General features: G+C 47.9%; 2 protein-coding genes across 2 annotated transcripts in view; one reads left to right on the top strand and one right to left on the bottom strand.

Annotated features, from left to right (window-relative positions):
- Nucleotides 1-24,346, bottom strand: part of LOC308578213 (uncharacterized protein) — a gene marked incomplete at its 5' end in the record, with an annotated part of 719,745 nt that overhangs the window by 516,004 nt on the left and 179,395 nt on the right. The gene's annotated exons all lie outside the window — the stretch shown is intronic.
- LOC308578135 (uncharacterized protein) lies at nt 37-12,657 on the top strand (the record flags this gene model as incomplete). Its single annotated transcript, XM_081178401.1, has 5 exons — nt 37-127; nt 7,239-7,324; nt 8,329-8,479; nt 12,074-12,235; nt 12,602-12,657. The coding sequence occupies exons 2-5, from the start codon at nt 7,271-7,273 to the stop codon at nt 12,655-12,657; spliced, it is 423 nt and encodes a 140-aa protein (XP_081034527.1). The 5' UTR covers nt 37-127; nt 7,239-7,270.

Genomic DNA, 24,346 nt, shown 5'->3' with positions numbered 1-24,346 from the left:
TCATGTGTCTCATAGAACGAACTCCGTGGACGAAAACAGCCTTGCCAGGAATGTGAGCCGACTTTAATCCAGCCTGCCCTGAAATATCTCAGAAGTGAAGCAGGAGAAAGAGGCCCAGTTTATGGCGGTGAGCTGACTTGGTTTTTTTTTTATATATAATATTTTATTAGAATTTTCACAAAAAGAAATTCACATCCACAAAACAGAAAACAACAGAAAAACAAGCAACAAACATCAAAAACAGAAAATCAGAAAAGAAAAATACAGGAAGAAAAAAAAATTGCATAAAAAAGAACACTTTTTTTTTTACATTAATATCTTTCAAGACCTTATTTCCATTACTTCCACCCGCCTTCCCTTCTTGTATTCTACTTTAAAAGATGGTTCAGCAAGATTGTTTACTATCTTTATCCCTCCCTTTATAAGCTTATTTATCCTAGTCGCTAGAACCCCTTCATTTCATTTTCAGAGCCTTCAACATTCATAAATTTTACAGTGTTTTTGTAGATAAGCTTTGAACTTCTTCCAATCCTCTTCCATCTACTCTTCTCCTTGATCTCGGATTCTGCCGGTCATCTCAGCCAGTTCCATATAGTCTATCACTTGCATCTGCCATTCTTCCAAGGTGGGTAAATCTTGCGTCTTCCAATGCTTTGCGATAAGTATTCTTGCTGCTGCTGTGGCATACATAAAAAAAGTTCTATCCTTCTTTGGAACCAATTGGCCGACTATGCCCAGGAGAAAGGCCTCTGGTTTCTTCAGGATATTTCATAATATTTTCTCTTAGGGCATTACATGCCGTAAATCTCATACCAATGGTCCACAACCGTTCCCAGTCAGCAAACATGATATTATGCCCAATGTCTTGTGCCCATTTTATCATAGCCGATTTAACCGTTTCCTCCTCCGTATTCCATTTCAACAGCAAATCATACATTCTTGACAGTATCTTTGCTTTGGGTTCTAACAATTCTGTTTCTAACTTTGATTTTTCCACCTGGAAACCATTTTTCCTGTCCAAGTTATAGGCCTCTCTTATTTGAAAATAATGTAACCAATCCCGCACCTTATCTTTAAGTTTCTCATAACTCTGCAATTTCAGCCTGTCCCCTTCTTGTTCCAAAATTTCCTAGTATCTCGGCCATTTAGATTCCATATTGAGCTTTTTCAGAGCTTTAGCCTCCATTGGCGACAACCACCTAGGGGTCTTACTTTCCAACAAGTCTTTATATCTCATCCAAACATTAAATAGTGCTTTCCTAACAATATGGTTTTTAAAACCTTTATGAACTTTAGCCTTATCATACCACAAGTATGCATGCCACCCAAAAGCGTTATCGAAACCCTCTAGATCCAATATATCAGTGTTCTCAAAAAGTAGCCATTCCTTCATCCAGCAAAAAGCTGCTGCTTCATAGTATAACTTAAAGTCCGGCAGGGCAAACCCCCCCCCCCTCTGTTCTTAGTATCAGTAAGGATTTTGTATTTTATTCTGCCAGACAAATCTAGAAATTTCTTTTTGCCACTTCTTGAAACAATCCATCTTGTCAATAATTTGTAATGTCTGAAACAGAAATAACATTCTTGGCAATACATTCATCTTAATAACCGCAATTCTACCCAATAAGGAAAGCTTCAAATTTGTCCAAATTTCAAGATCTTTTTTCACTTCCGACCAACACTTCTCATAGTTATCCTTAAATAAGTTAACATTTTTTGAAGTCATATTCACCCCAAGGTATTTCACTTTTTTAACCATTGATAAACCTGTTTCTCTCTGAAACTCTTCCTTCTCTATTAATGTCAAGTTCTTCTCTAAAACCATTGTTTTCGATTTATTCAACTTAAATCCTGCCACCTGACCAAATTCTTCTATTATTTCCAACGCTCTGTTAGTACTAGGGATTGGCTCCTTTAGTGTCAAAACTAAGTCATCTGCATACGCTTTAAGTTTATACTGTTTAACTCCGACCTGTAAGCTGACTTGGTTTTGAGTAGGAGGGTGTGCGCTGCAGGGGACTGGTCTGCTTATGTGAATAGGCTGGACTACAAAATCTCTGGCTGCTCTTATATTCTTTTCCTGCAAGGCTGCAGTTAGGTTAGTGAGTGGTAGGCTATTGCCTATCTTGTGTATCAGCAGCACTGTAGAGTCAGGCCAGATGGCAAAACCTGATAGTTGGGGTCGGGATGAGTGGACACAAGACATTGGTCATAACATTATGTTTGCTGACTGGGAACAGTTGTGGACCACCGGTATAAAATTTACGGCATGTAATGCCCTAAGAGAGAATATTATGAAAATGATTTACAGGTGGTACATGACCCCATATAATGAAATGAAAAAGGTACTTAAATGTACTTTCCCTAAGAAACCAGAAGCCTTTCTCTTGTGTATTGTCAGCCAATTGGTGTCAAAGAAAGATAGAACATTTTTCATGTACGCTACAACGGCAGCAAGAATACTCATCACAAAGTATTGGAAGACACAAGACTTACCCACTCTGGAAGAATGGCAGATGAAGGTGATAGACTATATGGCTTTGGCTGAGATTACTGGCAGAATCCGAGACCAGGGGAAAGAGACGGCGGAAGAAGATTGGAAGAAATTTAAAGTTTATCTTAAGAAATATTGTAAAATTAATGAGTGTTAAAATGTTGTGGTTATAGAAAGTAAGGGATTACAGCTGTAAAAGATTAAGTAAAAGAAAAGAAAAGGAAAAATTAGATAAAATTAAGGGGAGGATTTGCTGAAATAAATTTGGGAATTGGAATGCAGAAAGGGGAGGTATGGGGAAGTCGGTGAAGTAAGTTTTAAGGAAAAAAGGTTTTGAAATTATATGTGTTTGTTTGTTTTTGTGTGTGTATGTATGTTTGTATTGTGTATTGTGTGTGTTTTATAATTTGTGAAAATCCAATAAATATTTTATATATAAGAAAAAGATAGTTGGGGACGGGATGCATATGGAATGGGTTGGGGAAAGAGGGGTGGCCACTTCCAATCTACCAGGAAGCATTTTTCTGCTGGAGAAACAGCTTGCACCAGCAGAGGGAGGCAGCACTCCACAGAAACCCTCTCTGTCATACAAGCAGTCCTCTACAACAGTGTTTCCCAACCGGTGTTCCGCGGCACACTAGTGTGCCGCGAGACGTTGCCTGGTGTGCCGTGGGAGGGAGGCGGGCGAGTCGGGCGGCGAGAGGCGGGGCAGCGGCGGCGAGGAGAGGCCACCCAGCGCAGGGCTCTCGCCGTCTGGCTGCCTGCGTGGCACTGACGTCACGGGGCTGTAACGTGCCCCACATAGGCACACGCGGGGCGGCGAGCGAGCTCCCTCCCACATCCCATCGCCGCTCGCTTCGGCCGGCCTACTGGGCTGTCGCAGGCGGAAGGCCTGCGCATGCGCGAGGTTTTCGCGCCTTCGGGATTCCCTTCATGCCTTCCTCCTCCCGGGTCCTTGAGAGCGCGGGAAGCAGCAGCGCGAGACTGGCGTTGAGCCTGGTAGGTATTGCGCTTGCCAAGGCAGTCATTTGGGAAATGAAAACTTGCAAAGCAAGCAACCAGTTCAATCTGAAGTACGTGTATGCTTAATATCCTGTATCTGAAACCTGTTCTGCCCCCTCCCCCACACTTGGTGCCATTTTCATCTACACATACAGCAGAGTAAGTTGACCCAGAATAGTACCAATTCAGATGGCAGATGGGAGAATGACAGTGCTGAATGCTTTCCCATGTAGAACAGTCCCTGCAAATAAAAACCTAGCATATTTGGAAGATGAATGCTAGCCTAACCATTACCTTCTATGCTGTTACTATTTTTTTTTTTTATTTTTTACATAAGTAAAAAGTGACCTTTCCCCATCTGGCATGGTGGTGTGCCTCGAGATTTTTTTCATGAAACAAGTGTGCCTTTGCCCAAAAAAGGTTGGGAAACACTGCTCTACAAGGAGATCCTTGGGCTGGGAGGGGGCTGGAAGTGACCATATTCCAGATGAGGGGGAGCATGAAGCCAGGCTCTGGGCTTTCGTTTCGTGTTGGAATGGAGATGTAAAATCACTTCTTTTGTATTCAGGACAGGACAACAGATCCACACCTGGGAGCTTGATGGCAGCTGAAGGGATCCACAGTGATCCAGGACAAGCTGCAGCTGCTGCTCAGGTAAGGCCAGAAGGAGGCTTACCAGGCATCCCCGGTTGCCAGGGACAGTCCCCGGATTCAGCAATCTGTCCCCGGCAGAAATTTGTCCCCGGAATGTCCCCGGATTTACGCCTGGGGACTTCCTGCGCTGCAACATGGCTGACGCCATGGCAGCAAGCAGCATCGGAGGTCCCGACTACACCGGGGACATTAATTAAACCCGGGAACATTCCAGCCAGCCAATCCGCTGGCTGGGGGGGGTGCCCCAACCTTGCTGCAGCCGCCGCCGCTGAGGAGAGGGAGAGCCCGACCCGAGAGAGAAGAGACCCAGAGGAAGGTATGTCTGCTTTAACGCCTCATTGCTGAGCAAAAAACAGCGTTATTGGTCGTTCCTGTGGCATACACCCCTCCCCCCTTTTCTCCAGCTGGACGGCTTGACTTTGGGGCGTTGAGGCAAAGCACAGCAGCGGGGATCCCCTGTCCCCCCCCCCCACTTTGTGGGAGAGCTTGCTTGCAGATAGGGATAGTGCACGGTTGGAGAGCCTTTTATTTGTAATTGCTCTGATTGCTTAGAAGGGTAGTTGGTGGATGAAGTTAATCAAGTCAACTTTAATGGTTTAACCTGCCAGAAAAAGGGCCAGTTTAAAACAGCGGCTGTCTAGTTCACAGAGTTCCTGAACAAGCCTGCATGGAAACACCAGTTTCTATAATGACTGAAATGTGCTTCATTTGCAACTAAGTAGAGCCTCTCTGCTAATGCAGAGCACAATCCACAGCTTCAGGCAAGGCCACTTGTATACCCAGAATCCAGAGCAGCCTTTTCTCCTACTCCTCTGAAGTACCACCACTGCAACACCAGCGCTTGGCCTTCTGGCACCTGCAGGCTAGGGAAAGAGCTCTTTAGCACCCTGGGGTGGAGCTCCTTCTCAGCAATAGCGCTGTCTGCTCATTCCCAACTTCTTCAACCAGTGCCTCTGTGCCTTCTGTAAATGTCTGGAGTAAATGTCTAGCAGGAAGTGTCTGTCCTCTCCAGGATGTTGAAATACTGAAGAAGGCGCCCAATAGCCCTAAGACGGGGGCAGAAACAGTACTTAAGGATGATCAAGCATTGCGTATGAAGGTCCAGGAGCTTGAAGAAAAACTCCAGCTGTTGCCACAAATACTCCAGGATCCGCAAGGAAGAGGTATTTTTGAGAATCCCATCTTCACAAATTCCAGGGACATGGCCCTCCCAGTGTTAAGGTGGGGAGGTGGGGTTGGGAGTTTGCAGATAAGAGTCAAAAGTTAAAAATGTAAAGGCTAATGGAATTCTATTTAAAAATCAAAAGTCGCTGTGGTGGTTCAAGTTATAGTGTGAGACAAAAGACAAGATGGAAAAGAAAAGATAAGGAAGAGAGAAAAGAGATAGAGAGAAAAAGAAGAAAGAAAGAAAAATAAAACACAAAAATCCTACTGAAAATATTTTGTTTGTTTGTTTAGAAAAGAGAAGGAAAAGAAAAAAAACCATTGTAATAAGTAAATAGAAAAAGGGGAGGAGTGGAGATGGAATAGTAGATATATATATATATATATATATATATATATATATATATATATATATATATATATATATATATATATATGTAGGTTTTGGTGTCTTCGGGTGTCTTCCCATGTAAGAGTTGGGGTGTCTAGGCGACGTTTCGACGAGGTCTCACTCGTCATCTTCAGGCTGGTGCTTTCGGCTTCTTGTTACTAGAACAGAGCAGGATCTCAGTGTTTGAGTTCCTATAAATACTGTTGAGGGTGTGTGGTGTATAGCCTCCAACGTTCTGGGCAGATAGGAAGTTCCTAGGTTAATGTGCCTTTTCTTCTTTTGTTCATTAATTACTTGAGGGATATCTTGAGTGATTACTTGAGTGATATTCTGAGTACCACTTAGGAGGGTCATTAGGTGTGGATTAGTTGCTAAAGCTTTCGTGTCTTGACCTCTTGACCTTGTGAAGAGTTTTTCTGAGAAGATGGCTGTATCTGTGGATAAATTACAGACACCATCCAGTAGCCAAACCATAGTGGCACCTCCGGATGCTGCACCCCCCTGCAATCCCTACACAGATCTGGCTGGCACAGGGCACAAAACCACAGCTCGCCCCTATACACGAAGCCAAGCCAGAGCACAACTAAGTGCAGTACAGCCATCTTCTCAGAAAAACTCTTCACAAGGTCAAGAGGTCAAGACACGAAAGCTTTAGCAACTAATCCACACCTAATGACCCTCCTAAGTGGTACTCAGAATATCACTCAAGTAATCACTCAAGATATCCCTCAAGTAATTAATGAACAAAAGAAGAAAAGGCACATTAACCTAGGAACTTCCTATCTGCCCAGAACGTTGGAGGCTATACACCACACACCCTCAACAGTATTTATAGGAACTCAAACACTGAGATCCTGCTCTGTTCTAGTAACAAGAAGCCGAAAGCACCAGCCTGAAGATGACGAGTGAGACCTCGTCGAAACGTCGCCTAGACACCCCAACTCTTACACGGGAAGACACCCGAAGACACCAAAACCTACATTCCTGTACCCGTGAAAATCTACGAAAGCAAATATATATATATATATATACACACATCGTATTTTTCGCTCTATAACACGCACCCGACCATAACACGCACGTAGTTTTTAGAGGAGGGAAATCCGTAGGCATGCCACCCGTAGGCATTTCCTCCATAACACGCACAGACATTTCCCCTTACTTTCTAGGAGGAAAAAAGTGAGTGTTATGGTGCAAAAAATACGGTAATTCTTTAATGAGAAATAAAAAAAAATTAAAACTTTTTTTGAATGATAGCAGCTCTTTTGGCTGAGGTGTGGCATGCAGCTGAAACAGTATTTCAGGAAACTCAAGCATTCGGTGTGAAGGTCCAGGAGCTTGAAGAGAAACTCCAGGCGTTGCCAGCAACACTCCAGGAGCCACAAGCCAAAGGTATTTTTGAGAATCCTTTCTTCACAATTTCCGGGGACATGGCCCTCCCAGTGTTAAGGTGGGGAGGTGGGGCTGCGAGTTTGCAGATAAGAGTCAAAAGTTAAAAATGTAAAGCCTAATGGAATTCTATTTAAAAATCAGGTCAGGACAACAGATCCACACCTGGGAGCTTGATGGCAGCTGAAGGGATCCACGGTGATCCAGGACAAGCTGCAGCTGCTGCTCAGGTAAGGCCAGAAGGAGGCTTACCAGGCGCCCCCGGTTGCCAGGGACAGTCCCCGGATTCAGCAATCTGTCCCCGGCAGAAATTTGTCCCCGGAATGTCCCCGGATTTACGCCTGGGGACTTCCTGCGCTGCAACATGGCTGACACCATGGCAGCAAGCAGCATCGGAGGTCCCGACTACACCGCGGACATTAATTAAACCCGGGAACATTCCAGCCAGCCAATCCGCTGGCTGGGGGGGGGGGTGCCCCGACCTTGCTGCAGCCGCCGCCACTGAGGAGAGGGAGAGCCCGACCCGAGAGAGAAGAGACCCAGAGGAAGGTATGTCTGCTTTAACGCCTCATTGCTGAGCAAAAAACAGTGTTCTTGGTCGTTCCTGTGGCGTACACCCCTCCCCCCTTTTCTCCAGCTGGACGGCTTGTCTTTGGGGCATAGAGGCAAAGCACAGCAGCGGGGATCCCCTGTCCCCCCCCCCCACTTTGTGGGAGAGCTTGTTTGCAGATAGGGATAGCGCACGGTTGGAGAGCCTTTTATTTGTAATTGCTCTGGTTGCTTAGAAGGGTAGTTGGCGGATGAAGTTAATCAAGGCAACTTTAACGGTTTAACCTGCCAGAAAAAGGGCCAGTTTAAAACAGCGGCTGTCTAGTTCACAGAGTTCCTGAACAAGCCTGCATGGAAACACCGGTTTCTATAATGACTGAAATGTGCTTCATTTGCAACTAAGTAGAGCCTCTCTGCTAATGCAGAGCACAATCCACAGCTTCAGGCAAGGCCATTTATATACCCAGAATCCAGAGCAGCCTTTTCTCCTACTCCCTGAAGTACCACCACTGCAACACCAGCGCTTGGCCTTCTGGCACCTGCAGGCTAGGGAAAGAGCTCTTTAGCACCCTGGGGTGGAGCTCCTTCTCAGCAATAGCGCTCTCTGCTCATTCCCAACTTCTTCAACCAGTGCCTCTGTGCCTTCTGGAGTAAATGTCAAGCAGGACGTGTCTGTCCTCTCCAGGATGTTGAAATACTGCAGAAGGCGCCCAATAGCCCGAAGACGGGGGCGGAAACAGTACTTAAGGATGATCAAGCATTGGATATGAAGGTTCAGGAGCTTGTAGAAAACCTCCAGCCATTCCCTGCAATACTCCAGGAGCCGCAAGCAAGAGGTATTTTTGAGAATTGCATCCCGCGGTGACCCGGAAGTAACGGAGCGGGTTACCTCCAGGTTTCGCTGCTCGCCTTGGTTTCCAAATGTTTTGGAAGTCAAACGGACTTCTGGCATGGATTCCGTTTGACCTCCGAGGTACCACTGTATATCTTCTCGGAGCAGGGGCAATCCCATTGCCGCCTTCAGTTCTGGTAAAGCTAAGAATTGCTTGTGCAGATCTTGATGCCTTCAAGGCCGAGGCTGTCATCTGATGAGACCCAGTACTCCTATCAGAGAAGCAAATCCTCAAATACAGTCATACCTCTTCTTCCGCTCGGTTCAGGTTACGTCTTTTCAGGTTGCGACCGGCGGCGACCCGGAAGTAATGGAACGGGTTACTTCCAGGTTTCGCTGCTCGCGCATGTGCAGACGCTCAGAATGATGTCACGCGCATGCGCAGAAGCGGCAAATCGCGACCCGCAGACGTGCAGACGCGTTGTTGCGTTCTGCTCATGATGCGAACGGGGCTCCGGAACGGATCCCGTTCGCATCCAGAGGTACCACTGTAGTTGAAATGCCTGACTTGTTCAATGGTTTGTCCATTTAGGAGCCATTTCTGCTTCCTGGGCTGTGCCCCCAATACTACGGCTTTTGTCTTGGAATAATTTGTACTCAAATCTTTGTTACGACACAGTCTCCCAAAGTTCTTTAGTAATCGCCTCATACCCACTTGAGTTTGTGCTAACAACACCGTATCTTTGGCATGTAGCAAAATGGATACATTCTGGGATAAAACTGAAACAGGGAAATATCTGGCCATTTGGGTTCCTTTATTACATCATTTACATAAATGTTAAACAGCAGAATTTTAGAAAGTATTTCAAAATGTTTAAAATGATTTAGGAATTACAAGGTTAACTTTTTTAAAAAGATATTAAATAAGTTTTAAAAGCCTGTATGTGTAACTGCTGATGATGTTGGGGGGTGGAGGCAGCTGTGGTTGTAAGACTCCCTTAAAACTGATTTACAGTGCTGGCTCTTGAGGATTGAAAGGGCACATAAAAAGGCCTTGCCCCAAATTAAAGAAAAACCAACAAACAACCCCAGTCAAACAATGAAAAAAACCAGCCTGTGGGGCTCAGATGAAAAAGTCCCACTTTTGTGCAACTTGACCGGAATGACATGCACAGATGCTCCCTTCTTTTTCTCAGTGATAGCAGCTCTTTTGGCTGGGGTGTGGCAAGGAGCTGAAACAGTATTTAAGGAAACTCAAACATTCCTTGTGAAGCTCTGGGAGCTTGAACAGAAACTCCAGGCGTTGCCAGCAACACTCCAGGAGCCGCAAGACAGAGGTATTTTTGAGAATCCTTTCTTCACAAATTCCGGGGACATGGCCCTCCCAGTGTTAAGGTGGGGAGTTGGGGTTGGGAGTTTGCAGATAAGAGTCAAAAGTTAAAAATGTAAAGGCTAATGGAATTCTATTTAAAAATCAAAAGTCGCTGTGGTGGTTCAAGTTATAGTGTGAGACAAAAGACAAGATGGAAAAGAAAAGATAAGGAAGAGAGAAAAGAGATAGAGAGAAAAAGAAGAAAGAAAGAAAAAGAAAAAACACAAAAAATCCTACTGAAAATTGTTTGTTTGTTTGTTCAGAAAAGAGAAGGAAAAGATAAAAACCATTGTAATAAGTAAATAGAAAAAGGGGGAAGTGGGGATGGAAAAGTAGATATATATATATAGAATTCTTTAATGAGAAATTAAAAAAAACTTTTTTAAAAAAAGAGAGTAATAATAATGAAAATGAGTAAATGAGTAAGAAGTGAATAGAAATGGATGAATAATGAGTAATAATGTATTAATAAAGAAGGGAGGGTTGTGTGTATAACTAAAGAAGAAGGAGGAGGGAGAGAGAGAGACAGAGAAGGGAACAAGAAAAAGCGGCAGTTTGAATTCTCCCGTGGGACCCCCAGGGCTTGGTGTCGGGTCCCTATATCGGGGCTGAGGCGGCGGTTCCAGGAAATGGGCTCCAATGGTTCAGGCCGCCTACCTGGGTTCATAGGGCTTTAAAATACTGAAAATAAACTAAATAAAATAAAATAAAGCATGGTTTTTGCTGTGCCCCCCTGCACTGGGGAGGGTCCATGCCGCGTTCTTCTTTCCCCCAGCCAGTCGCCGGTGCGTGGTTCCTCTGCTCTTTTGCTCCAGCCGCTGGTGATATTGGCTTGGGGGCGGAGCTGGGCTAGGTGGGGCGTTCCCTCCGGGCTTCCCTGTCTCTCCCGATCCGCTCCTATCATTCTCCTCCCCCCCCCCCCGCATGTTACCTGTGGGGACCCCTTACCAATACAGTCGTACCTTGGATCCCAAACGCCTTGCGACTCGAATGTTTTGGCTCCCGAATGCCACAAACCCGGAAGTGAGTGTTCCGGTTAGTGAATGTTCTTTGGAGCCCAAATGTCTGACGGGGCTTCCGTGGCTTCGGATTGAGTGCAGGAAGCTCCTGCAGCCAATCGGAAGCCGCGCCTTGGTTTCTGAATGTTTTGGAAGTCAAACGGACTTCTGGCATGGATTCCGTTTGACTTCCGAGGTACCACTGTATATCTTCTCGGAGCAGGGGCAATCCCATTGCCGCCTTCAGTTCTGGTAAAGCTAAGAATTGCTTGTGCAGATCTTGATGCCTTCAAGGCCGAGGCTGTCATCTGATGTGACCCAGTACTCCTATCAGAGAAGCAAATCCTCAAATACAGTCATACCTCTTCTTCCGCTCGGTTCAGGTTACGTCTTTTCAGGTTGTGCCCTGCGGCGACCCGGAAGTAACGGAACGGGTTACTTTCAGGTTTCACTGCTCGCGCATTTTCAGACGCTCAGAATGACGTCACGCGCATGGGCAGAAGCGGCAAATCCCGACCCACACACGCGCAGACGCGGGTTGCGTTCTGCTCATGATGCGAACGGGGCTCCGGAACGGATCCCGTTCGCAACCAGAGGTACCACTGTACTTGAAATGCCTGGCTTGTTCAATGGCTTGTCCATTTAGGAGCCATTTCTGCTTCCTGGGCTGTGCCCCCAATACTACGGCTTTTGTCTTGGAATAATTTGTATTCAAATCTTTGTTACGACACAGTCTCCCAAAGTCCTTTAGTAATCGCCTCATAGCCACTTGCGTTTGTGCTAACAACACCGTATCGTTGGCATGTAGCAAAATGGATACATTCTGGGATAAAAGTGAAACAGGGAAATATCTGGCCATTTGGGTTCCTTTATTACATCATTTACATAAATGTTAAACAGCAGAATTTTAGAAAGTATTTCAAAGTGTTTAAAATGATTTAGGAATTACAAGGTTAACTTTTTAAAAAAGATATTAAATAAGTTTTAAAAGCCTGTATGTGTAACTGCTGATGATGTTGGGGGGTGGCGGCAGCTGTGGTTGTAAGACTCCCTTAAAACTGATTTACAGTGCTGGCTCTTGGGGATTGAAAGGGCACATAAAAAGGCCTTTCCCAAATTAAAGAAAAACCAACAAACAACCCCAGTCAAACAATTAGAAAAACCAGCCTGTGGAGCTCAGATGAACAAGTCCCACTTTGGTGCAACTTGACCTGAATGACATGCACAGATGCTCCCTTCTTTTTCTCAGTGATAGCAGCTCTTTTGGCTGAGGTGTGGCATGCAGCTGAAACAGTATTTAAGGAAGCTCAAGTATTCCGTGTGAAGCTCCAGGAGCTTGAAGAGAAACTCCAGGTGTTGCCAGCAACACTCCAGGAGCCGCAAGCCAGAGGTATTTTTGAGAATCCTGTCTTCACATGGCCCTCCCTCCCAATGGGCTGATGAGCGCTGGCCATGTTGGCTGGGGCTTAGGGGAGTCCCACCACAGTCTAGAGCCCAGTTCAGTGCGCCTTTGTGGGCAGCTGGTAGCCATGCCAGGGTCGCCTTCGCTGCGTGGAAGGGGTGGCCTCCCCCCCACCCCCACCCCATGCGCAGGAGACCAGAGGCCAGTAGCAGACTGCGCATGTGCCTCTGAAGGGCACAAAGGTTTGCTGCCTCCTTGTGTGCCCATTTTCTTGCCAAAAAGAATAAAAATACAGCATATGGTTGCACATACCAGGCACCAATGTTAATGGTGGTTCTTTGGCTTTTCCTTCAGGTGAGGAACACGAGGAGGAGGAGGAGCAGCAGCAGCAGGAGGAGAAGGGAAAATAAAGAAAATGGGGGGAGGGATATATATTTTCCTATATATTTCTATTCTTAGTTCTATGTATTGCTTCTTTATTTAATAAAGTTTATTTTAAAAAGCCTGCAACGTGGTTTACCAAAACAAAAAACAAAAAAACCACCACAGTAGTAAAATCAAGAAAAATCAACAATCCTACTTTAAAACATACAAAAGCTAAAATATTAAAAGAGATGAAAATTACTTCAACTTCCTAAGCTTCTAGGTATGCTTGCCTCAACAAGAATGCTTTTAGCAGGTGCCTGAAAAGCGTCTAGCAAAGGCACGTGCTTTGTTGCAAGAGGCGGAGAGTTCCAAAGGGCAGGTGCTGCCACACTAAACCATGCAGTACAGATATTCTGCGGAACCTGTGGTAGCGCTTGAAACGGTTAGAATTCCAGCTCCATGATTGCAGTCATGGGATTGTTGTCTATGTTTTGACTCCACAGAGTGGGAAGTGACGGCGACAGGATGTTTGTGTTCCTGTGTTCCGTGAAGTGGGACTATTGTCCTTTGTTCTTTTTCTCTTTGCTGTCTGATGCTAGAGAGAGAGGGAGCCATGTTGCAGTGCTCCGTGTGTGTTTTTACATGTAAATCAAGTCGATTAGCCAAAATGCTGAGTTGCTGAGGTCTGTCACGCATGATCCACAAACTCTGCGGATCCCTAAGTGTGCCGGTGTCGCTTGGCATCGGTTGCTGTGATGTTCGGGCTGAAGCAAGCTTATGAAGCTCCCAAACGATCGACCAGGAGGGAGGGAACATCCCAGTCGGGCACGTGTCTCTGCCAGGGTGCTACTCGAGTGTAGGCTGAACTCCTGACAGAAACTACGGAAGGGGAGGTTTTAGTCATGGGGATTTCACCATGCTCTGAAAAGGAAAACATTGATTTCAAGAGCAGGCCTGCACAGCAGCAATCTACTCACCTGCGAGTCTCATCATGATCAGTGGGACTTCTTCCCGAGCCGGCGGTGCATAAGATGGGCTGCACCCCTTGCACCCAACTTGTACCTAAAACTCTGCACCAGAGAAGAGTGGAGCTGGAAGGGACCCCTGAGGGTCATCAAGCCAACCCCCTGGGGCAATGCAGGAATCTCAAGTAGACTATCCCTGACCGATGGCCCCCCGTCTTCTGTTTTTCCTCTCAGCCAGGACCCACAACAACGGAGACTGGAGGTGGGGGGAAGATAAATTTTGACGAGGGAAAGGCAATGGGGCCGATTTGTCAGGCACACACAGGCACAGCTTGAAGACTTTACGCAGAGAGGAACCCCACACGGGAGACACAGATACACAAGCACACAGAAGTCAATAACCCAAGAGTGGCTTCTAAGTGGGGGGTTGGCTGAGGACAGGGTGGGGCGGAAACATGTGGAGCTTTGCAGGGGGGAGGCAGAAAGCGTTTGTCAGAGGGAAACTCACTTTCCCTGTTTAGAAACCGGCCAAGATCCCTTCTGCATTTGCAGCGCTGCCCCCAAAGTGACCCTTTCAATCCACTTGGTAGTCCAGCTGTAGGCGCTGGTCTTCCAGGCAGAATGAAAGGCGCCCCCACCGATCCCGCTTCCTTCCTCTCCCCTTCCTGCCCCCCTCCGTTCTTTGCTCACCTGCCTCCTTCCCGTCCTCTCCCCTGCCTGCCTCCTCCAGCCGGGAGCACCCACCCACGACCCCCAGCTTCCCAAGCCTGCAGTGAATGTGTCCCCCCCCCGCAGGATGACACCCAGTGCGGACCGCCCCCACCCTGCTCCGCCACTGCTCTGGAAGAAGCTGCTCTGCTGAGAGCAGGACATCTCTGAAGACTTGGCTGGGGTTCTGTAATCGCTGGTGATACATCCCACTGGCTGAGGTGTGGTGAGCTGCAGACTGACTCCCACAAGTCACCAGCTGAGAGGTCCATGGTCCAGATGCCACTACACCCCTAGGTGCTGAAAAGTACCAACTTGAATGGCTCTGGAAGGAAATCAGACAAATTCAACATTGAGATTTCTATGCTGTCCATCGGACTGGGTTGCCCCAGCCATTCTGGGCGCTGCCAGCAAATTGAAACATCCAAAACAGTAAAACACCCCAAAATCTTTCCTGTACCGAAGCCAATTGGATTGACTGCTGAATCTTCTTCCAAGTACTTTGGAAAGGACCGGAGCTTTCCCTGCGCTTGAGAGCAGTCAGCTAACGTAGGGGTACAGGTCAGGCCACAGGCCACTCCCAGCTCAATCCCCTCACCTCAGCATCGGCCGCCTGAGGCAGCTGCCTCACTCTGGCTCATCAGAGGTCCGGCCCTGCTTGGGAATATGAGTGGGAGAGGGCCATTGCACTCAGGTCCTGCTTATGGGCTTGTTGTGAGCCTCTGCTGGGCAACTATGGGGAACAAGGTGCTGGACTAGATCATCCATTGGTCTAATCCAGAAGGACTGTTCTTGCATCCGGGCTGGACTGGAGGCAACTCCAACTTGCAAAAAGCCCTGGAACACCAAGAATTGCAGACTCCCACACTCGCAAGCAAATGAGCTATTGCTTCGCTTCTTAAACCAAAAGAAAAAAACAAACCCACGTCCAGTAGCAAACAGACCAATGAAAGTTGCATTTTTGCGTGGGTAGGAAGGGTGTCATTTTCCTTTGGCTGATTTAGGTCCTCGGCTTTTAGACTCCAGAACTGGCACAAACAGGGATGGAACTCTGCTTCAGTTCAAAGGGAGGTATGATTGGCAGGCAAGGTGACACAGCCAGTTATGTGGAAGGGAGGAGGAGGAGGGTGGGGAGGTCACAAGGGAGGAAAGAGCTCTGCACCTCAGCTCGGAATTCTTTTGGAAGAGTGGAGGGGAACAGAGGAAACCTTTCTTCCCTTTCAGTCTTTTCTCTCCCCCTCCTCACCCCCCCCCCTTTTTTAAGAATACGGAATTTCCGAGGGGGAAATTCGCTAGGGATCTCGCCTTCCCCAGAAACCCCTCCACATACCTAGGGCGCGAGACAATGAGCTCGAGAAAGCCCTTTCCTTCCCCTGTCGCACCAAGCACCACATCTTTTTTTATGAATAAAAGACCCTGCTTCCCTCTTTCTGGTATGAAAGCGTATCAATATGAACGGGGACTTGGGAATGAACTCTGTATTTACATACTGCTGCGTATAGCCCAATCAAAAGCGTCGGATTTGGACAGCTAGCCAATAGCGCTTAGCGGCCTCTAGTGGACAGAATCTTTCTTGTGCCGCTGCCTGTTTCCGTTCTGCGGAGCAGCGGAGCTTCACCAGCTTGACTGAGCTCCTGAGTGGCCGCCTGCTGAGAGAACAATGGACTCAGTCCATCAAAAGCCCATTAACTGGTTTCTATTGCCAAAAGTGATCCTTTGTTGCAAGAAATCTGTCAAGCCACTTCCCTTATGGACTGCCGGCTTAGGAAAAGCCCCTCACTTCAGAAAATCCACCCCCTGCATCAATTTCCTCCATTCCAACGCCATTCTTGCCCTTAAGGAAAGGACTCTTTCCCCCTCTATCTCCCGCCATAATCCCTCAAGCGTGAGGACACGTGTACACCCCGCCCCCGGGAAGGGCACAAAAGTGACACTTACTGAGCAGTTAGTTGGCCAAAGAAACCAAGAGCCCATCCCCAGACTTGCCCCAGGGTATGGATGTGCAGGAGGGACGTGGGTGGCGCTGCGGTCTAAACCACAGAGCCTAGGACTTGCCGATCAGAAGGTCGACAGTTCGAATCCCTGTGACGGGCTGAGCTCCCGTTGCTCGGTCCCTGCTCCTGCCAACCTAGCAGTTCGAAAGCACGTCCAAGTGCAAGTAGATCAATAGGTGCCGCTCCGGCGGGAAGGTAAATGGCGTTTCTGTGCACAGCTCTGGTTCGCCAGAAGCGGCTTAGTCATGCTGGCCACATGACCCGGAAGCTGCACGCCGGCTCCCTCGGCCAATAAGGTGAGATGAGCGCTGCAACCCCAGAGTCGGTCACGACTGGACCTAATGGTCAGGGCTCCCTTTAGCTTTACTTAAGAGGTGCCTGGACATGTTTGCCTGTGTTAAGCTTGTACTGAGTGAGAAGTCTGGACACGTTTGCCTATGGCCTGTCCACCGTCCCTCAGACCTGTGGGAATGTTCAGGGATGCAGGAGAGGATATATTGTCTGATTATATCCTTATCCAACTTGTCTTAACAAGTTCCACAATTTAGCAGAGTAACATTCCCCTCTTCTAAAATTGGCAGCGGATACGTTTGCTCAGGCTCGCTAAAGCCTCTATAATAACTGTTCTGGTATTTTCCCCTTATTCCCTCATAAAAGATAAGACATGACACAGTCTTCTATAAAAGTATAAAAAGAGTTTACTCACATTCTGTTCACAGTCGGATCCCAGAAGGCAGACTTAGCTTAGAAAAGTAACATATACTTGAAAACTATTCCATAAGAACACAGTCCCTTTTTCCTCTCTTGGCTGGAGGCCAAGAGGGCATCTTTGGCTAAGCAGATGTTGCTTCTTTGATGCATGTGGTGAAAGAGAGAGAGATGGCTGCCCTGCCCTGTGCTTTTGTCGTTACCTGCACAGGTGAGGCCACACCCACCTTTAGTCACATGTAGAGGAAGTTTATCCCAGCCCAGAAGGAAACAGGAAGTTTACCTGCTGGCTGGACAAACATTCCTCCCCATGTGTAAACATGTGCACTCTAGGAATGTTGTACTTGACTGCTCTTGTGTTTCACATCCCACAAGAGCATGTGATGGGCCGGACTATATTTTGAAAAAATATAGTAGCCTCACACCCCGGAATTTTCCTCATCAATGCCAACTCACCCATAGAGGCAGAATAGGAAGCCAGCCCTCCAGGACTTGCTCCTCTGCTGTAAACATAGTTAAAGTTGAGCTGCAGCTAGTAAGACCAAGCACTGGGCGCCTCTCACAGAATCAAAGGCTAAAATTGGGTCGAGTGCTTCTCTCCAGAATCTCTTTCCAGGATTATGGCTTCACATGCCCCCTTCTAATAGCAAATTCATCTGGGGAGACCCGATAGACGACAGCCAAACACATGGAAAGCACATTTGGTGGTGGGGAATAAGAGGGTGCTGCTCCACAAACCTTAAAAAGCACCCTCTCCAATGGCATGGCACTTGGATGACCCTGTGGTTCTACCCCTGGGGCTGAGGGTGATGAAACAATTCCTGAGACAGCTAAAGTGCTGGTGGTGAAAAACCCACTTCAAATGAGACCAAACACGGGTTAGAGCTCAACGTCGAGCCTACCAAGTGGCAATAGCGACGGTGAGGAGGACCATTGTTGCTGGATCTGTTGGTGAAAACAGTACCAGGAGACTCTTTCAGGTGGTTCATAGTCCAAGATACAGAGATACGGATATGCTCGTACCCCTTCCAATCTGCGCCCCATCCCGAGAGACGAGGGTAGGGTGAGCAAGGATTACTCACCTCCTTCACTGGTGTTGTGCAATGCCAGGTCTATAGGCAACAAGACCACTACCCTGTGAGATTTCTTTACCTCGCAGGGGGTTGACCTGGCTTGTGTGACGGAGACCTGGGTGCGCGAAGGGGTAACTGTTACCTTACAAGAGATGGCGCCCCCGGGTTTCTCCGTCCTCCACCAGTCATGGACTGTGGGCCGGGGGGGAGGGGTGGCAGTATTAATCCGGGAAGATTGTTCTTTCAGGGCTCTACCATCGCCATCGATCCCCGGCATTGAATGTGTTGGCCTAGTGTGGGGCTCCGAGGAGAGCTTGGCTGTCTGGCTGGTGTACCGGCCACCTAGCGCACCAGCAGCCACCCTGTCAGGTCTGCTGGAGGCGGTGGCCGGCTGGGCCTTGGAGTTCCCTAACCTATTGGTATTGGGAGACTTCAACTTCCACGCTGATGCCACTCCCTCCTCACAGGCTCTGGACCTGGTGTCTTCCATGGCGACACTAGGGCTCTCCCAGTTTGTTTCGGGCCCCACACATCAAGCAGGCCACACGCTGGATTTGATCTTTGGCGCCGGTATAGATGTGATCATGTCTCCTTCAATGAAGGTGCCATGGTCTGATCACTACGCTCTGAAAGCCAGGATTGACTTTCCACCCCCACCCTGCTTAGGTGGCGAGCCGATTTGGGCTCGCCCGCAGAGGCTGATGGACCCTGATAGATTCCGTCAAGCCTTGCGGGACCTTGCTCCCCCTGGCGACTCATTGACTGAGCTTGTTGAGGGCTGGAATACCCAGCTCCTGGCAGCCATCGATGAGATCACACCTAAGCGCCCTCTGCGACCCCGCAGAAACCGGGCTCCCTGATTTACCGAGGAGCTTCGGAAAATGAAGCGGGACCTCAGACGGCTAGAGCGAGTATGGCGGGGTGCCCGTGACGGAGCCTCAAGAACATCTTATAGGGTTTTTATGAAAACCTATGAGATGGCAGTGAAGGCCGCTAAGAAGTCTTACTTCTCGGCCTCCATTGCATCTGCTAGCTCTCGCCCGGCGCAATTATTTAGTATAATCCGGTCTTTAACGTCCCTTGAAGGACAGCCAAATTTAAATAACAATCTGACACACAGCTGTGAGGCATTTGCGAGCTTTTTTGCGGAGAAGGTCCTGTTGCTCCGCCATGACCTCCCTGCCAATTTGGATACAATAAAGGAACTGGAGGCCCCTCGACTGTCCTCGGGTCCAGTATTGGACCACTTTGACCGGATATCTCCAGCCGATGTGGACAGATTCCTCCAAGCTGGAAAGCCCACTACCTGTCCTCTTGACCCGTGCCCATCATGGCTGATTAGAGCGTGTCCAGACGAGGTGCGGGCCCCCCTGGGGGATATCATCAATTTGTCCCTTGGCACCGGGATATTCCCAGGGGAACTGAAGGAGGCGGTGGTGCGTCCGCTCTTAAAGAAAACATCATTAGATCCCTCAGATCTATCCAATTACCGCCCGGTCTCGAATCTTCCATTCCTGGGTAAGGTGATTGAGAGAGCGGTTGCTGAACAGCTTGGTAGGTTTCTGGATGAAACATCTGCTCTGGATCCATTCCAGTCCGGCTTCCGCGCTGGTCATGGGACCGAGACGGCTCTGGTCGCCCTAACAGATGATCTCCGTAGGCAGCTGGATCGAGGCGGGTCGGGGCTGCTGATTCTTCTACATCTGTCAGCAGCCTTTGACATGGTCGATCACGAACTCCTGGACCACTGCCTTGCCGACGTGGGGATCCAGGGCACAGTCCTTCAATGGCTGTGCTCATTTCTCTCTGGTCGGGGACAGAGGGTGGCGCTTGGGGGGGAATTGTCATCGCGCCACTCCTTGGTGTGTGGAGTGCCTCAGGGTGTGAGTCTCTCCCCGATGCTTTTTAACATCTTTATGCGCCCCCTCACCCAGCTTGTCCGGAGTTTTGGGCTGGGTTGCCATCAGTATGCTGATGACACCCAACTCTATCTGTTGATGGATGGCCATCCTGACTCGGCCCCAGACACACTGACCAGATGTCTGGAAGCTGTGGCTGGATGGTTACGTGGGAGCCGGTTGAAGTTAAATCCTTCGAAGACAGAGGTCCTCTGGCTGGGGCGGGACAATATGGGATTGAGGGGGCAACTCCCATCTCTTGCGGGGGTGCAATTAGTGCCAGCACCGTCCGTTAAGAGTTTGGGTGTAATCTTCAATACCTCCCTCTCTATGGAGGCGCAGATTGCAGCTATAACAAAGGCGGCATTTTTTCATCTCCGCCAAGCTAAGCAGTTGGCCCCTTATCTCTCTCGCCCTGACCTAGCCACTGTGATCCATGCGACAGTCACCTCCAGACTGGATTATTGTAACTCGCTCTACATGGGGCTGCCCTTGAGACTGACCCAGAAACTCCAGCAGGTGCAGAATGCCGCGGCGAGACTCCTTATGGGGTCTTCGCTGCGAGATCACATTCACCCGGTACTATACCAGCTGCACTGGCTCCCGGTGGAGTACAGGATCAGGTTTAAGGTGCTGGTTTTAACCTTTAAAGCCCTATACGGCCTAGGACCCTCGTACCTACGGGACCGCCTCTCCTGGTATGCCCCACAGAGAAACCTACGATCTGCAAATAATAACATCCTCAAGGTCCCAGGCCTCAGAGAGGTTAGGCTGGCCTCAACTAGAGCCAGGGCCTTCTCGGCTGCGGCTCCAATCTGGTGGAATGCTCTGTCACAAGAGACTAGGGCCCTGCGGGACCTGACATCTTTCCGCAGGGCCTGCAAGACAGAGTTGTTCCGCCAGGCCTTTGGTCAGGGCGCAGCCTGACTCCCTCCTCTGGCAACCTGCACAGAATTTTGCTTAATTGGTTGCCTTCAATTTGATTTAATTAATTTTTATAATGAAATATTTTTAGATTGTGTAACTATTTTACTGTTTGATCATTTGATTGTTGTTAGCCGCCCTGAGCCCGGCTTCGGCTGGGGAGGGCGGGATATAAATAAAAGTTATTATTATTATTATTATTATTATTATTATTATTATTATTATTATTATTATTAACAGAACCACCTTTGCCATCAGCGTCTGATACAGAGTGCAAGATCTCCTGTAATGACTCCTGTCATGAGTTTTTCTGCAGATAAAAAGAGGTAGACTCCACCAAGGTAGGAGGGTGCCAGAGCTCTGCCTAGTCAGAGACATAGGATGGCTTGCCAGTTCCCGGGGCCACGTGGAGGAGGGGGTAGGAGGGAGGGAAACAGGCGGAGTATGCATGCGCATTCGACTGCCTAATGGCATCCACATCACCCAGGGGATCACAGCCACAGAGATAAGAAAAGCAGAGCCATCCCATTGTCTGGAGAGGTCACTTACCTGATCGCATGGACAAGCCGTTGTCATCGGACCCCAGTGATGGAAGCGTGCAGCTGTATTGAGGCAGCACCAGGTGCTGAAATTGTGCACCTCTAACAATTTTGTGCCTGGGGAAACTGCCCCTGTGCCCCGCAGCCCACTATGCCACTGGGTCTAGTCAAGTAAAGTAAAGTTGATCCTCCACTGTGGGTTACTTTTGTTCAAAGCAAGATTCCTCTGGAGGGAGAGGATGTTGCAAAGTAAGTCAGAGGCAAAGCAGCCCAAAGCCAGGTTCTGTGTTTGCACACATGATTTGCAGTGAGCCAAGGGCTGAATTGCTGCTGTTGTTTCATAGCCCAGAACAGCAGGTGTAGGTGAAAGGTCTAAAGTTAGACAACCAGGTCTTGGTCAAGGCATCCGCTGACCAGCAGGCCATAGAGAAGAGGAACGTCAGCATTTCAACTCTGAGCCCAAAGTTTGGCTTTTGCTATTTTTGGACACCCTTGGTCATGAGCCAAGTGTGATTCTCGAACTGTGAATGCTGACTTTGCCAAATCCATACAGGCCCTTTTCATCTCTCATGCTCAGGAAGTAACAGCCACAGCTCAGGAGAGGATTTTTCATTTGCTCCTTTTCCATGGGGTGGGGAAAACTCAACACTTTTAATCTTGTCTTATTTTTATGCAAATTGGGTGGTCCAAAACAAGGAGAGTTATATCTGCACCCTCTCTTTAGCACAGATGGCCTGCAGGAGAATTTCCTGTCCTTAAAAGTAAAACGGAACTTTTTTGGCAGTGCAACTGCAGGGAAGGCATTGTCTGCCACGTTTGCATTGAAGGCAGAGCTTGGGGGGGGCAGGAATGTTCAGCAGAGGGCAACCAAAATTATCAAGGGGCTGGAGCAACTCCCAGATGAGAAGCTAAAACATTTGGGGCTTTCTAGTTTAGGGGGAAAATGAGTAAGGGAGGACACGGTCAGGGGTACACGCATAGTGTAGAGAAAGTGGAATGCGATCAGTTTTTCATCCCTCCATAATTCCAGAACCCAATGGGGCCATCCAGTTGTGGGTTACTTGGTGGTTGTTGTTTTTATTTTGATTACAGTCGTACCTTGGAAGTTGAATGGAATCAGTTCCGGGAGCCAAAACGTTCAAGAACTAAGCTGTTTGAAAACGAGGGTACAACTGTATTTATTTTTTGGTTTTATATTTTCATTTTACTTTGTGAAACACCCTGAGACCTGTGGGTATAGGGTGGTATATAAATTCAATAATTAATAAATAAAAGCAAAAAAAGAGGACAGCCTGAGGCACTGCCAGCCCGAGCTGGGAAAAGAGGTGTGCGGGGTCACCACTGCCATGCCCCTTTCCCCAGCTCGGGCTGGCAGGGGCCATGACGGGCAGAGCAGCCCACTCCCGAGCCACCTGAGCCCAAGACCCCAACACCTCCCCCTCAACCTGGACTTTTCCTTTAAAATGTAAAAAATCGCCCAGATAGGCATGTTGGTCCCCAAAAAGAGGACATGCCCGGGTTTCCCCAGACATATGGCAACCCTAAATTGTGGTGGAAGATGACCCTGAAAATACTGGCAAAGCCTTGTATGGTATGGCATGGAAAGGGGAACTAGAATAAAGGACTGAAGGGGCTGCATTAGTGAGGTTGTTAGAGCAAGTTTCCTTGGAATGAGGCTCAGCGGAGACTGTGGTGTCTTTATGATATATGGTTTATTCACACACATATACAACCTGAACCGAAGATGGAGAGGCTCATAGCAATAATGCCCCAGAAGGTCTTGCTTCTTCCAGTTACAGCCTTCGAATCAAGAAGAAATCAAGCATGGCTCTCTCTCTGTGACTTCTGCCAACTTCCAGCCCAGCTCTCTCACACAACTCTGACCTTTTCCTTTCTCATTCCCAGCCAGGCGAGGGAGGAGGCCCACCCTCATTTGCCCTCTGGCACAGAGCAACCACAAGGTACATGGGTGGCAACTATGACCCTTGCTTGGTTAATTCAACAATGGAATCCTCCATTAGATTTTCACCCTTGCAGACTAGCTCCCAAACTCACAAGGCTGAGGGACTAGGCAAGACCAAGGCTGTTTCAAAACCAGTTTTTAGGTGCATGTAGCTTTGTGTTCTATTGCTTTTAGCCCAATATTGATTGATGGGGAATGTGTGGGAATGTTCTGGGGTGCAGGAGAGGATATATTGTGAGATTATATCCTAATCCAACTTGTGTTAACAAGTTCCCAAAATATCAGCAGAGTTTATAACATTCCCCCTTTTAAGTTCACAACAGTAACGTCTGCACAGGTTCACAAGAACCTCTATAATAATTACTCTGGTAATTTCCCCCTTTTGATCCCTCTTAAAATACAAGACACGACACAGTCTTTATAAAAGTATAAAAGAGTTTCCTCACGTTCTGTTCACAATATGATCCCAGAAGGCAGACAGGCTTAAAAAGGTAACATACATTCAGAATCTATTTTATAGGAAGATAGTCCTTTCCTCCTCTCTTGGCTGAGAGCCAAGAGGGCATCCTGCTTCTTCGAAAGATGAAGATGAGAGAGGCAAGAGGTAAGAGAGAGAGATGGCTGCCTGCCCTGTGCTTTTATCATTTACCTGCACAGGTGAGGCCACACCCACCTCTGGTCACATGCGGAGGAAGTCCGTCCCAGGAAGTTCACCTGCTTGCTGGACAGACATTCATCCCCATGTTCTAACATGTACACTCTAGGAATGTTGTCATTGACTGCTCCTATGTTTTACATCCCACAGAATGGAGGCTTATTTTGGGATGGTTTGTGGTGCACAGCCCTTTCTTGTCTTGTTCTCTTGTGTGTGAGTTTGTGTGTGTGTGTGTTTTTCCAAGGGCTTTTTGCTTGTTCACCGGGATCCTTCAGTAGGAAGAGACAAAAGAGGAGTAGTGACATT

This window comes from Podarcis bocagei (genome assembly GCF_964188305.1).
Source record: "Podarcis bocagei genome assembly, chromosome: W".
Lineage (NCBI taxonomy): Eukaryota > Metazoa > Chordata > Lepidosauria > Squamata > Lacertidae > Podarcis > Podarcis bocagei.
Note: the sequence above shows the minus strand (reverse complement) of the source record. Positions and strands in the feature narration are given on the sequence as shown.